The sequence below is a fragment of the Platalea leucorodia genome, assembly GCF_965183815.1.
Source record: "Platalea leucorodia genome assembly, chromosome: 7".
Classification (NCBI taxonomy): Eukaryota; Metazoa; Chordata; class Aves; order Pelecaniformes; family Threskiornithidae; genus Platalea; species Platalea leucorodia.
Genome location: NC_138829.1, coordinates 58556187 through 58572095, shown reverse-complemented (window position 1 = coordinate 58572095; position 15909 = coordinate 58556187). Strand labels below are relative to the sequence as shown.

The 15909-nt window shown below is 36.5% G+C and overlaps 1 protein-coding gene across 12 annotated transcripts in view; it reads right to left on the bottom strand.

Moving 5' to 3' along the window:
• Nucleotides 1–15909, bottom strand: part of SOX6 (SRY-box transcription factor 6) — a 376628-nt gene that overhangs the window by 205414 nt on the left and 155305 nt on the right. For all 12 annotated transcript variants that reach the window (XM_082317552.1, XM_082317544.1, XM_082317553.1 and 9 more), the window contains one exon: nucleotides 13622–13832. In XM_082317552.1, the coding sequence (XP_082173678.1) occupies nucleotides 13622–13832 (211 nt within the window). The remainder of the gene's footprint in view (nucleotides 1–13621; nucleotides 13833–15909) is intronic.

Genomic DNA, 15909 nt, shown 5'->3' with positions numbered 1-15909 from the left:
AAAAACACGATCTTTGGTCTCTCCTGCTCTGCCATATTACAAATTCCACAATAACTAACCATCATTTTCCTAAAGTTCTTTTAACTGGAATTTATTTATAGATTACCCTTATAAATCTAAAGAACTTATCCTACTAGAAAGTTGCAGAGCACACAGACTGTGAAGATCACAGTTGTACAAAAACAATTCAGAGTTTCAGAGAATTCATAGTGACTCAAATTTTTCCATCTCCTCAAGAGGGTTTAGTTGGTTTTTTTTTAAGATATACAATATGAAGAACAACTTGGAGAAACAATGCACAAGTTGTGTTGTAATCACATAACAGCTAAGACATGAGCAGCTGAGCAGAAGGAAGATGGGCAGTGGAATGCCATACAGTAATCAGCACTGTTGACTAATCAGAATTTGAGACACTAGAAGGTAATAAGGGTATTATAAAGAATGGCTTATTGAAGGAGCAGCTGTTTATGTGTAGCTCACTGTTTAAATGAGTTCCACTAGATTGCCATGGTATGTTTTGGTAGAAAAGTTTTACTCAAAAAAAAAAAAAAAAAAAAAAGATATTATATCAGGAAGAGCAAGCACGAGGGAGCAAATATCTGGGTATCGTGACCACAAGTACATTAATAGAAGCAGTTATCTAGGTATTGGGGACCTCTAAAAAATGACATACATTCAGCAGCCCTGGAAGTTACAAAAGAATATTCATTACTTAGGCAAAGCCTAAATGTCATCTTTGTTAGCCTCCACCACTGAGTGTTGTTGCCATGGGCACAAGAGCTGAGGTGGTTATGAAGGGTAATAGACAAAGCGGAAAAAAACAAGGGAAAGTATAACTAAAAACAACTACAGAGACATTTTAAAACATTTAGCACCAGCAGCCAACACCAGCAGCCAACAAACACAATAAATAAATTCAACCTAATTTACAAAACAAGGCGTTTTTAATATCCCTCCACATAAACATAATAATAAAATAGTGCTATGATCTCAACTAGGAAAATCTAATTAAATAATGTAAGAAGACCAAAAATAGAAATAATATTCAAAATCCCACCAGTGAAAGCCACAACTGACTACAATTCTCAGACAATAATCATGTTGTTCAAATCTATGTGCCATAGGGTTGTTCAACAATTTTTTGTTTGCCTGTTTGTTTTCAGAAACGAACTTACGGTTTTGTTTTTAAAAATATCTTTGAACTGTTGGGAGCAGGAAGGAGACTGCCTAATAGTAGTGGGAATTTATCATAATCCATTATTTAAAATATTCTACTTTGGACAGCAAGATCTTGGTAATATTTAAAAGCAGTCAGCGAGCAGTGGAAACTCTGGTATCTTTTGTAACAGTTCACATGTCAAACTGGCAAAGTGCCCACGGTGTACGGCAGAAAAATCTATTTAATGTCTGCCCCACAAGGCGACATGAGGCTTGATTGGCAGAAAGCAGAGAGTGGCTTTTGATCATGTGTCCTAACAAGCAGTTCCAGCTCCTGTCTCTTCGGCTGAACGGCTCCACATTACCTATTCAAACAGAAGTGACAGGCCACTGCACTACTCTTTGGCTCTAGTCTCACGCAGTGGGAGCTATGCTGGAGACAGAGCCACTGATTAAATATATCACTTTTTCAAGACAAGCAGGTTGTCTGAATCAAAGTTGGACAGAATAGACTCAACATTATTAAAAGAGGATATAAAACTGGAGTTGAGTGATGTTAGGCCAGTTTGTACAGCCTCAGGGATTCACAGACTGACAAGGGGAATAAGGAACAGCAGAACTCATAAAGCAGGGTCAGAAATTAGCTGTGACACCTTGGCCATTTTCCCATCACTTCAGGGCCACTGTGTTTCAAATCCTGTAGTCTCTTTTTGCCTTTTTTTTAATGATTTTGTGTGCGTGTAGGGGGAGGGGGGACATAAAAATCGTTAACTGCTGAAAGTTGCAAATTGCAGTTTTACAATAAAAGATAAACTATTAGCCACATTTTGCCACCTAATATACAGTGTTTTCTAATTAGATTGGGGCTTTTTCCTTTTGTTCTCATCAGCCAAATTATTGTCATCAAATCATTTGTTGATACAGCACTAGCTACTCTTGGTCTAAGGAATAACTGAAAGCTGGGGAGAATGACTGAATAGAGATGCTTACTGCATTGTCTTGTTAGTTCATTAACAGATTGGTTTGATTTTTGAGGTTGTATGCCTGGCCACTGTCTGTTGTGTTACGTGATACACAGACACCGAAAGGCAACAGACACGATACGTTGCCTAGTCATTATATGACAGAAACAGCAGATATACACTGAAACTTGGAGGAACCAATTCTCCAACTAAATTTTTAATTATGAGTATAACTGCAGATGTAACCAAACCTATTAATAAAGCTGCAACAACTGCATTTCAACAGCTAAAAACACAAACAGTCCACAGAGGAAACAGAAACTGAAGTAAAGGAAGCTTATTTTACTTACTGATGCATATGCATGCCAGATCTATAAAATTACTTCTGAACTATTCAAAGCTCTGTAAAAAAATGTTAAAATTATGATACAAAATCTAGACAGTTTTTTTCAGAACTACTCCTACAGTAATTCCATTGAAATTAATGGAGTCACCTCAGGAATAAACTTGGTTCAATATTTATTTTTCACTACAGCAAGTTCTTCTGACATTTTAACAAGCCTCTGCCCGATGTGTTAGTTTTTGTTTCACTGTAAATATTTAAAAGTAATCTGCTTGTTACATATTTAAGATACAATAAGGACTGCTAAGACCTACCCTGAGAACCAGAGCTGTTTTAAACATTGAAAATACAGGTAAATTTGAAGAAAGAGTAGAAAGAGCCGAATCCTGTCCTCATGCATATCCCCTAACACATACAGCATAGCATAATGCAAACAGAATTCTGTCTTAAAGTGGTGTTAGAAATTCACTACAGAGCTCTCAATGTTTTTTGGTGCCACTGCAGGCTCTCTAGACTGTGTTCAGAGTTCCTCCAGATGGGTGAAAGAGCCTGCTTGCTTCAACATTTTCAAACAAATAAAAGACAGAAGAGTATTCAAGATGGGGTTTTTTAGGCTCAGTGAAGATCATGATTCACTGTAGAAGGTGATGTCACGCCAAGTCCTTTAAGAAATGTGAGCAGGCAGCAGTGCATTATAGCTTCATGTCGAAATATGGCAAATGGTTATGTAAAGCATTAAGTAAAACAGTTAACAAAAAGGAAGATGAAAATAAACAGGCATTCAAACGTAGGGCACTGTGCCCAGGAACTCTGGGCACCTATGTAAGTAAAACTAAAAATATATTATGATTAATAAAAGAAAACAGCTATTAGATACATTCCAAAATGCTAGGCTGTAGAACAAGACATTTTGGCACAGCTTTATTGATTGGCAGCCCATGTTAAAGACCGACCCAAGACCGCAGCAGAATGGGTGCTCTTAGTCAGGACAGAGCAATGCTAACAGGAGCTATCTGCAGATGTTTACACAGTAATTGCCCTCACGATTATATTTAAAAAGGGCTGTTACACTCTTTTATTAATATCATGATCTGAACTCTACAGAAATACCACCACTTCTTTATGCTATTAAAGTAATACAGAATAGGGAGGGTTTTGACACATTGACAGCTATTAACTTGCTTCATTTTGGAGATCAACATACCAATGAGTAAATAAGGAAGAAGCCTGGCTACAAATGGGAATTAGAAGGATTCATCACAATGCAAAATACACTTATGAAGTGCAGAAACATGTAGTTCAGAACACTGAATTATGTTGTGTTCCTGGGTTTCACTTTGTGCTCATCAGCTATGCACTGGGAAGTGAGACCACACATGTAGGGCTAACACTCGAATTATACAGATGACTAGGACTCGGATAGGTCTTGAGCATACTACCGTTGAAGTTCATGATAAAGCCCTTCTTGGCTTTAAAGGTACCAGATCAGTCCTACAGTGCAAAACTAGAGGCATTAAAATAAACCATATTTGAGACCACACCTGGGGCGCTGTGTCCCATTCTGGGCTCCCCAGTACAAGACAGACATGGGCATACTGGAGAGAGTCCAGCCATGGGCCATAAGACAACCAGCTGATTGGGTCATCTCTCATATAAAGAGGGGGTGAGAGAACCATGAGTGTTTAGCCTGGAAAAGAGCAGGCTCCAGGGGATAATATATAAATATCTGATGGTGGGAGTAAAAAAGACAGATCCACACTCTTCTCGGTGGTGCCCCGTGACAGGCCCAGAGGCAAAGGGCACAAACGGAAATATAGGAAATTCCCTTGAAACACAAGAAAAACCTTTCTTATTGTAAGGATGACCAAACACAGAACAGGTTGTGGAGTTTCACTCCTTGGAGATACTCAGAAACTGATGGGACACAGCCTTGAGCAACCTGTTCTAGGCAATCCTGCTCTGAGCGGGGGGGCTGGACCAGATGATCGCAAAGGAAAAGCCACTCTGATTGTCCAGCTCTGTGAAACTGACAGCAAACTGACTGCAGTGGACAGATTGTCACTGAAATAAACACAGTAAGGCTTTTTCACCTACTGGCTGATATACTTGAAAGAAGAAATCTGCTTTTAATGACGACATCCTAAATTTTATGATGCTGAACTGAGCAGTTCGATGTAAAAAGGATAAATTCAAAATCCAATTTAAGCTCAAATTCTTCCCATTACAAATTTTCAGGGAAAATTAAAATGTCTAAAAAAATACTTAAATAGAGTAGTATTTTAAAAGGAAAAAATGAACTACTTTTTTTTCTTAATTCTTACTTGTATTTAATAATACACAGAAGTAACACTGACATTGAATGGATTTAGTCTCCTTAACATAATATTTGTTTGGGGTTAATTAGCACGGCTGAAAACTAATCTTAATAATTGTTTGTTATTTCCACTGGAGGCAGGTTTCCCTCACAAAAGACGTGGCATCTTGGAGTTTCAGACTAAAACACAGAGGTGAGAGTAGCTGCTCTCTCCGTTAGGTGAACAAGACAGCCTGAGTATGTCGCTGCCTCCTGCAGCCAGGCAGCGAATGCCTCTGTCTCTCTTGTGGTAACCAAATAAAGTTGTCAAAATTATTTTTAAGTAATGATAAGGTATCTAAACCAAATACTGTATAGAAAAATAAGGAATATATCAGCATTTAAAATGTATATTCTGCTGAGCATTTTTACTGTCATTTCTTTAAGAAAAGCAGATCTAATTAGCTGTATCTCTAAAGTGTGTACCTAGCATTTTTATTATGTATTATAACATTTTGCTTAGAGTTGACATTTTTATTCTGACAAGCACTGTCTGGAGAGCTCTCAATAAATAATACATTTACAATTTTCAGTAAATAAGCACTGGACACAAATCGTTATCCTTACTTACAGCTGCCCCTCTCTAATAGTGCTTTTACAAGTAAGGTGACTATTCAGTCTAATGCAATACTCTCAGTGCTGGAAAGATATTTTCATTCATTACCCCAGTCATAAGCACTTAAAGCACTTTTAGGCCCTGTTGCAAAACAGCAGGAATGGCAAAGCAAATAAAACCAACTAAAACTAAAGTTCATCGCCAAAGAAATCTGAGGTCATTCACCCTACAGAACTTGGAAAATACAATGGCATACAAGACCGGCCACATTCGAGCCCTATCTTTCCCTCATATTCTTATATTTACGTTAGCAATTTTAGGAAGGAAAGTATTGCAGTCTAGTCCCTACTATTAACCTGATGACTACAAAATGTATTTCAATTCCCATTTTAAAGCCTGATCTGATCATAACGTTGTTTGTGTCACAGTACATCAGAAACCAATGATGTCTGAATTTATTTTTCTGCTGCCAAGATCACACAACTGAAGCAACTCTCCATATTTTTACAGCTATTTACTCACTTACATTCTTTGCCACAGAGCCCAATGTCAGTTGTACCCATTCACACTGAACTTGCGTTTCTTACTGCCCTAAGGAAAAAGCTGGCTTTTTAGGTATGCTTCTTTAATAATGCTTTCATAATACTAATAACATACAAATAGTGTAAAGACAGCAAATCTTATACCATATCAAAAAAAGAAGACAAAACCGTAGAGGAGCATAGTGCAGAAAATTATATAAAATGGAAGCATGGAGACAATTTACCACACAGTAAAAATTAAATTAAATTAAATTGTATCCAGCAGTAGACAATGTCATAATTAAGAAGTACAGTGCGACTAAAGAAAAAGATGAGATGACCTCTGAACATAAGACATTGGAAAACACAGTCACTGGGGAGGAACTGGTTGGAATGGTCAGTAGATGCTGGTGTTTAGAAGATTTCGTCCTGTTTCAGTTTAATCTGTCCCTGTCTACAGCTGAAGTTCAGAGACAACGAGGAAAGCCTGAAAGCCCATTTGTTCTAATGAAAAGGATTTTACTCATCTCAAATATTCAGGGCTGAATAAAGACATTTCCTCAATGTAAAGTGAGCATCTCAAAATGCTGAAAGTAAACATCTACCCAAAAATACTTTAAAGAGTTATCATAGCTAGAAGGGATGCCTCAATCTTCAGAACTGAGACCTGAATTTCAGACTCTCCCCACATCTGGATTTGAGCTATGATCAACTCTGTTTATTAGCAAAAGCAACAATTTTGTAGAGGTGCAGAGGTACAAAGCTTCAAGAAGAAAACAACCTGCACTGGGAAACAGAACCTCCAGAAAAGTAGAAGCTCCATAAAATGCCGTAGATCCTACATCTAGGTAACTGCCTGAGAGTAACGAAGGTGTATTTTCACCTGACAGGTCCTCATATGGCTATTTCCGTTCAGCTTCCAGCAGATTCTATTATGAAAAAATGCTACCATCACACTCGCCACATTCTTGTTGATAATCCTGAGTTAGAGCTAAGAACTGAAAGGACATGAAAACCTTCTAGCAAAAAAGGTGGTCTCCATAATCTATTGATTTATTCATGTAGATCTCATTCTTCATGATACCTATGTAAAGGCCTATACTGTTCTCCATTTCTGTGCCATGAACAAATTTGAAAACAAGGAAAACTGAAGGGAAACTTTCAAATGTAGCATGAAACATACTGAAAAATGCTGAAGAATACTATAATCCACACAGAACCTGTGAGTAATGGCTAGATGCTCAAATGCTACAACACTGGGCAAGACTGTAGTGTAGACAGCCAGATGATAAATGCAAAGATAAGGTGGAAAGATGACAACGTGCCAGTTTCTTAAAAAAAAAATTGTGAGATAGCATTTAATCACAAAACAGTACTCTGAAAAACGTAAAGAATGTAAGACAGGAAATAATCAAAAATGCACAAATTCTCCTATACCTAGAAGGATAAATCAAAATATGAGACAAAATATTAATGACCAGATACAGTGTGGTTACACAGGCTGGGTCTGCCTCTGCAAAAAAAAAATATTTACCTAAACGTATGTTGCATTCTAAATGTCTTTAAAACAAGTTTATTAAAGCTATTTCTGCTTCAGACAAGAATGAATTTTTGATAGAAAAATCAAATACATCAGATAGATAGAAACAAACTAGGCTGTATCTTCTTTTAGTTACCAGGAAAATAACCCTAGAAACCACTTTCTTTGTGGTAATGTTCCTAAAAAGTCCTACATTACTTTACTTTAACACATTAAGACATAGGAATTCACTGTACACTTCAACAATGAATTCTTAGAAATTTTATGATCTATAAAACTTCTCTAAATAGAAGAATATATTTTTCTAAAACAGCAACATAAATTGCAAGAAAAAGGAGTGACCCGTGTGATTTTACCAAGATTATTGGCTGAAAAAAAGAGACAGTGAGTTGCATTTAATTATACGGTAAAGAGGTAAGTAATTCAAGAAAGTTTAGGAAAACGTTCCTCATATCTCTCCTCTAACTTGATCTGAGTCATCTATTTATTGTGTGGACTTTTGGGCTTTTGCGTTTTTATTTTGGAAGCGTGTTTGGAGTTTAGCAGAAAAATTCCTCGGCCTAGATGCTACCATACATGGCTTCTAACAAAAAGCAAGTAAAAGATATGTATTAAATTAACTATGTAGATAACTGATTCTGAATTTGCTTACCAAAAATGATTTTTAAAAAGAAGAAAAGGGAAACATGATGAGGGTGATACCTAGCAGATGTGGCAAGCTTTTTCAAAGCTGATGAAAGGATTCTTAAGAAGGTGGGTTTTTTCATATGCAAAGAGCTTGTTTCTTGCTAAGAGGAACCTCAGTTACCATTTACGAATTCCACAGGTATCACAAAAAATAGAACACTAGTATTAATTAATTTTTAACCATTAGTTTGGATAATCCTAATACCAAATCCCAGTAACATTTTTAAAGACTTGAAACAGAACAAAATATCTGTAGCCATCAAGAGAACTGAAGAATAAAGAACAGGGTTCTATAAATGCCAAGTGTATTAAGACAACCAGGGATCATGCCTTCATTAGTGGAAAGCGTGGGTATAGAGCACACCACAGGACAGAAAACTTGAATTAAATCTCAGTAAAACTTCTGAAAAACATTCAAAAATATTCATTGACCACAGATGGTCAGTAGTTCTCTTCTAAATCCATGGAAGAGAACTCCTGATATGTAATGTCCTCAAAGGTTGTGCTTAAAACTATACCAGAAAATAAGTGTATATGCCTGAACTCTGTCTGTTCTCAGCTGTGGGAGGCTTAAAACAAAGAATACAAACCTGAAAATCTCCATTCATTTAATACACTATAGCACACACAGATACCATAAAAAAAAAAAAAAAAAAACCAAAAAAAACCACCTGCATAAAAATTACAACCAAAATGGTTTACCAGTGTCCAGTTATAAAACACAGTATGTGAAAGTTTAAGTGTCTTTATTTCCCAGTGAAGTCAACAGGAAATATGTTCATATTTGTGTATGCAATAGTTGAGTATACTGTCCTTTCTGGCACGATAGAAAATTTTATAGGGGAAGTGTTATCTATTTTAAGGTAGTATAAAAGAAAGCCTTTAATTATTATTAACTAATGAAGCTGAAGGAAAAAAAAAATAACAAAACACAAAATCAGAGAAACCACCACTACCGGGTAGAGTAGTAAGATTTTTCCCTATTGCATATAAAATGAATAATACATGTGAATCCTTAATTTTTAATTTAGATATCTTTAGACATATTATATATCACTATGAGTTACATATATCCGCCCATAGAGAGAGAGTACAAACAGGTGCACATGACAGAGAATAGATGGAAATTTATGAATATACTACTCTTTATATAGATGTTCATTATTCCAACATGCATACGTAAAAATCTTTGATCTCTGAATGTTCAACTATGGTCTTCAAGGAGGAAACAAGAATGGGAAGCAGTTTATAAAAAGCCTGTGCTAGAATTCTGAACTGAGCTTGGTTGAAAAATGATACTGTATACATCGCACAGAATCAAGGTCAAAAGTGAATTAGGAATCCAGGCCCTGAGTAATGAGGGCTTAGCACTTAGCAGAAATGACATGCCCAGTTTCCAGCTCAGAAGTGCCAGCTGACCTGCCAACCTAGCATTCCAGACCTGAAAGGGGGAAATCTGCTCTCCTAGCTACAGACAAGATGTGCACTACTAATTATTGCTCGTAGAGGCTTTTGATGAAGTGCAGTAGGATAGTTGTCTGGAAGCCAATTCTCAGCCTAGAATTCAGGCAGCCCAGGTGATGTAAATCTGTCTCACAAAAGTAATATAAGCAATATTCTGAAAGAAAGATCTTTTACTGAAGGGGGATATAAAGGGAAAGGAGCAGTCTGACCATACTCTCTAACATAAACTCTTCATCTGAGCTGTAAGGAGATTTAATACTTGATTGTACTGGAGGATACTTCCAAAGAAAAAAAAAAGCCAGTAAAACAATCCTTCTGCTCATAGAAAAACTAAGAAGATGAATATATTGAAGTTATCCAAGAGGCCCTAGAGTCTAGTGTTGTTGATTAAATTAGACACCTGTTCATTTCTGACCTCTTCTGTCTTATGAGAACACATGTCAGCAAAGTCTTTACATACTCAAATTAACTCTAAATATTTGTAGCATTCTTTTTTTTTTTTTCCAAGTTACAATTTTCTCATCAATTTTCTCATTTTCAAATCATTACAAATTAAGACACAGGAATGCCTTAGTGTACAAAGTATGCAAATACTGGACCGTGAAGTCAAAAAATGTTGTTTACCCTGTGATGTTGGTAATCTTTGTTCAAACTACAAATAATGCTAAAAACGTACCTAAGGTATATTCAGTCCTGTATGAGGTGCTCATGTTCCCAGTTTTATACACAAGACATGACACTGGCTGAAGCGCTATTATTAAAGAGAGATTAAAACAGCTGTACATTATGCTGAAGCACTCACTCTTTCCTTTACAAACAGACGGTCCTGGATTACAAGCAGCACTTGACCATTTAAATCACTACAACAACCAGATTTAACCAGCTGGGCCATATTCTCTTAGGCAATGCCTGTTGACCTCCTCAGTCACAGCTGCTCAGATGAAATTCTCATTAGACAACTTATTTTCAGAAGCCAAAGGACTCTGATTAAAGATATCTATTTAGACACAATAAAGTCTTTCAGTATATATTTCTTTCCCAATGTTATGAGGTACAGTGGAGACCACAAATAGTATATACAAGCATAACAGACACCTAATATCTGAAGGTATACCACAAAATATTTAAGTATTTGACACCAGCAACTCATATTACCCAAATTCAGATCCTATAGATGGACCAGAAAGTTACTGTAATAACATTAAAAGAGACTTGTTGCTGTACTCGCGTGGGGGTTAGAGCAGATGACTGGAATTCTTGAGTTCTTTATTCCACTTCTAACTCTACAATTAACTTGACATATGACCATATGTTAGCCCAATTCCCACAGCTACATTGACGATCATGGAGCTCCTCCCTATAAAAGATGCTAACATGTACTATTAATTTATTCAAATGAGTGATGCGAGACTTCGAGCCCCACAGATTTTACACAGTAGTATACAATAGAAATATATGTCTTCTCCTCATTACGTTCGTTAAAGCAATTATATTATGCTATCTATTTGCTCAAAAAATCAGCAGGTGTTTTTCATTTTGGATAAGCAATTTTGTGACATATCAGGACTTATTACACAAAGGGCTCCTCAACAGCATTGGCTGCATACCATTTTAAGAACAGAACTCCATAGAAACCTATTTTAAAGGATAGATGTTAAAGAGCATCATGTATGGTGCATGTGTGATTAGGCTATTAATTAGGTTGTTGAAAAGAGACTATAAGATGGCAAAATATTTTCATAATCTCAGACCTCATTTCTCCAACTGACTCTGCACTGAGTCAGTTGCAGCACCCATAGTCACAATAAAGGTCAGAGTCTTAAGATAGTAATTATTTTTAAAATGTTATTTTATTCCAATCAAGCAAGTATGGAGAGTTTACTTCTTTTTAATTCAGAGAAACCTCTGAATACAGAAATAGTTATTCAAATCTGTCATAAGAATTTTGGTATTCCTAATCTACACAGAAGTTTAAAAGCATTGAACTTCCTAAGTGTAACAACCTGAAGAATTTCCAATCTTTCTATTAATGATTTTTCCATGTTAGTTTATATGGTACCAGTCAGTTGTTCATTAATTGTTTTCTGTAAAATGGAAGTGGCCTTTTTTCTGCAGAAAATGCTGGATGGATTGAAAAGAAGTTAACATGAAGATACAGTCAATTACCTTTCGACTTACAGGCAGACTTTAGCATAGTTTTGCAGTATAATGTGGTCCATAAAAGGCAAGATTATTTTATGGATCAGAAATGACCTTTATTTCACAGCTGATGAGAACATACAGCATGGAAGGCCCAAACACAGTGAGAGGGATCTCTCTGCTGTACACACACCTCTCGTAAATCAACTAGTGTATACTAATACAGCGGAAGTGCAGAAAATTCTTGAGAATTCATACAAAAATAAGCTATGAAATGCTTGAATCCTTACAGTAAGATACTATGTTTAAACTTTTTGATGCACATTTTTATTAGCACACCATTCAATATACTCCTGGAAAAGTCTTAGCTGTGGTGTCACTATAATCAACAGCAACTTGTATACTCCCGCAGCAAAGTATGAGCCAAGACCTTTGATTAGCATGGAGTGTCGAACGACTGTTACTGACTGTAAAAAACAACTTTGCCAAAGTAACATTTAAAATAGTTTTCCTAGTCTAACCACCAAATCTAAGAAAGCAATTTTTAAAAGAGTGATCTTTACAGCTGAAAACAGACAGATGGTAGTAAAGAATCTGGGACATTCTCTCTTTAGAGATGTTTCACCAGCTTCAGAAAGGACACCTATAGAACACATTTATCTATGTGCTGGCATTTAACAATTATGCCAAGAAATTTGAAAGCCTACTTCTATCCCTACATGATTTTATCCCATATTTAAACATATTATTGTATCAGCGTCAATTTTAATTGAAATCTACATTGCTACATAGAGCCAAGTGATCCTAAAGTGCACTGTTTGAAGTGCACTGTGACCATACCATGAAATTGAGGATGTAAAATCATTATTAACTCATTCATATTCCAAAGAAAAAAGGGATCACAAAGTTCTACTGCCTTGTGGTTCTACCACATTACAAATATTCTTCCTGGGTTATTTTTAATGCCACAAAACAACACTGGTAAATTAACTAACAGAATCCACACAAATACCTCCACACCTGTTTATTTCAGAGCCTCCTGCTCTCACATCTTCCCTGGTTCAAACTCATGTATGAGCTCACAGACTAGAGGGTATTGTTGCAGAAGCAACCAAGACTTCATTCTGCTTGACATGGGGAAAGATTTTCATAGTGGACCCCGACCACGCGCACACATATACTGCTAAACTCATTCTCCAATTCTGTTTAGTTCCTATCAAGGCCAAAATCTTAGCAAAGTCGATGAAAATATTTGAATAAGGACTGAATACATAAACTGCCTTAGAGCTCAAAGTTTTGTCCTCATTTTTATCTCTCTCTTTTAGCACTTGTAACAATATCTGAACAGACTGTAAAAAAATTATTTCTTCAGCCGCAATTCTAGATGTATAGGTCGGAACTAGGTACTCTTTACACTTAAAACTGTTTCCCGTTCTCCTAGCCACAGATGCTGGGTCATTAAGGTGATGAAAGATGAGAATTTCTAAGGCAAAACAAACCAGCTCATGTTTTATTCATTCCTATTGTTTAAAATAAACATTTATCTTTTAAAAGGAAAAGAACAAATACCACTGAAGAATATCCCTCACAACTCTACAATCTGTTAAGAATTCATCATAACCTTTCGAGTAAGAGTTGAGTTTTCACCTAAACCGACATTCTTGCTTTGACTCACAGACAACCAACCCAATTTAGAAAGTTTTAAAAAACTGGCATATTTGTCTAAAATCCCTAATGGATCTCAAGCTACCATTGCCATGGTAACCTGTGAATAACTTTATCCTAGCCTTTGCCAATTATGCAATTTTCTGGCTCTTGATACCCGATACATTCTTTATGCCATAAAAATTGTAGGGTTTGGGGGTGGGGAAACTGTATTGGTCTTATCCAACACATACCCTCTTGCTCAGTCCTGGTCATTTCTTCTAGTTTCTTCTGCTTCAGCGTGTCCACCACATCTGCAAGGCTTCCTTTGCGGCGTTCTGGCGTTCCAAAATTAACACTGGTCATTAGCTCGCTGCGGTCACGACCTCCTTCGTCGGGCTTGTTTGGTGAGGTAGAGGTATTTCGGAAGGAATATAGGGAACATAACTTATTACTCTCTGACTCCTGGAAAGAAACAATAGAATGTGAAAACATAGGCTATTCTCTTACATCAGAAGTATCTCAAACAGGTAAAAGTTGAAAGCATTATTTATTAGTCTGTAATACTAATGAGCCTACATGTATCCTCCAGTTTCTAAAATGAGCATTGTGATTTGAATTTGTCAGTTTCAGTGCCTGTCAGGGGCTCTTTGTTCCTTAAGGCCAGTCCTCTCCACACTTCTAACGATCATACTTCATGCCTGAGATACTCCTCATCAAGGATTTTCCTTGTCAGAAACAAGCCACTTCAACACTTTTTTCAATGAATGTAAGCTTTTACAGTTCCTTAAGTAAGGGCAATACATGTAGCACTGAGAGAGAAAATACAGGCAAGGACAAATTATTTGTGGATAGATCCTCAGCTAATGGAAAACAACATAACTTTAAAACTAGAAAAGGAGTTAGGCCAATAATGACTGAGGAGCAAGGAATCTACTTCACAGTTAAACAAAGCTAATGGTATGTGTCTACCCATACTCATTCACTGCTCTTTAAACACTTTTCTTAAAGAATGAAAGTTATAGTGCTTCTAATATACAAAAGGAGATGTCACTTTCCAGGTTAACATAGACAAGAATGAGCACGGAAATGAGTTTGTGGCAGAACAAGTCATGTATTGTGATACATAGGTATTGAGACTGCATGTATCAGAGAATGTGTTATATAGACAAAAACACAGAAAGAGAAGTAAAAAGGGTTCATCTCCCTTGTCAATAGATAACATATAGTACTTGAGCAATAACCTAAAAAAAAAAAAAAAGGCATCAAAAAGCAACGAGTAATGTCAATTCTCCTCAGTTTTGTGATATCACCCAACAGCCAAGCCCTTTGTGAACTCCTCCGGCTCAGACTCCTCATTCTCCCAACCATAGGTGCAACATCCACTGCATCTCTGCTTTCACTCTTTCAGCTAAAAAGAGCACAAATTCTTCAATTTGCCCTCAAAAACTCAACCATGGGAATTTCTCGCACACTTCCTTTCCAATATTATTATTCTTTTTTAATTTTTAATAATACCCGGCTAGGAGTGCTAAAAATTTGGGGTAAAAAAATATCAAGGATTTTTGTTTATGGTATGCCTAGAAATGTCAGCATGTATATTCAATGCCATAAAACAGATTTTCTTTAAAATTGAAGTTTCTTTAAACCAGTGGCAATACACTTAAGAATTAAGAGAGGAATTAATAGGTCTATCAAAAATCATTCTCCCAAAGCATAGTGTTCCCCACAAACAATAATATTCCTACTACTCTATGAGCTGGAAATACCCAGCTACAGAGTACTGAAGAAACTTGTGTTGGGAAATGTCCCAGGTGAAACAAGGGCTGAAGAAAGATGGACTAGAGAACATTAACTATTGGCAACAACATCAGACATAAATCTTTGCTTCAGTCTTGAATGGATTAAGAAGTAGCTGTGCAATGTAACAGAAGGAGCAACACTAACAATGAGCAAGTGTGGTAACTAAGGGCTGTGGACTGCATAGAAGGTGGTGGTGACAAATCGTCATCAAGCACAGCAGTATATGATTAGCACAGCACTATTATTGCCATTGGGGAAGGAGGCAGCATTTGCTAGTGATGTTGAAAATGTAGTTATTCACCAAGACAGGAAACTAGAAGACGCTATCGCATCCCAGCAGTAGCAGCACCCCTGTCAACACAGTAGGAGTGACAGAGGTTTTGTAAGCACAGACAGAAAGAGAGGTGACATGGAACAAAAACTTTACCTTCATTTTTTCATCTAGCAAACATTAAAGAATTTTTCATTCCATCCATTTGTATTCATTAAAGAATCAAACATCACAAAGGACAACAATAGCTTAGACAGTCCAGGTGCAGAGCTGAATTTATTTTGTTGCCTTTAGAAAAGGAAGACTTTCTTACCTTCAATTGTTTCTGAAAACTACTTTGCATTTTTCTTAAAACTTGGTCTAAGTTACAATGGAGATGAAAAACGGATCTTCTAATATTTTTCAAATTTAAAACTTGTATTTCTATGATACATTTCCTCAGTGAAGAATTAATACTATATAACATGG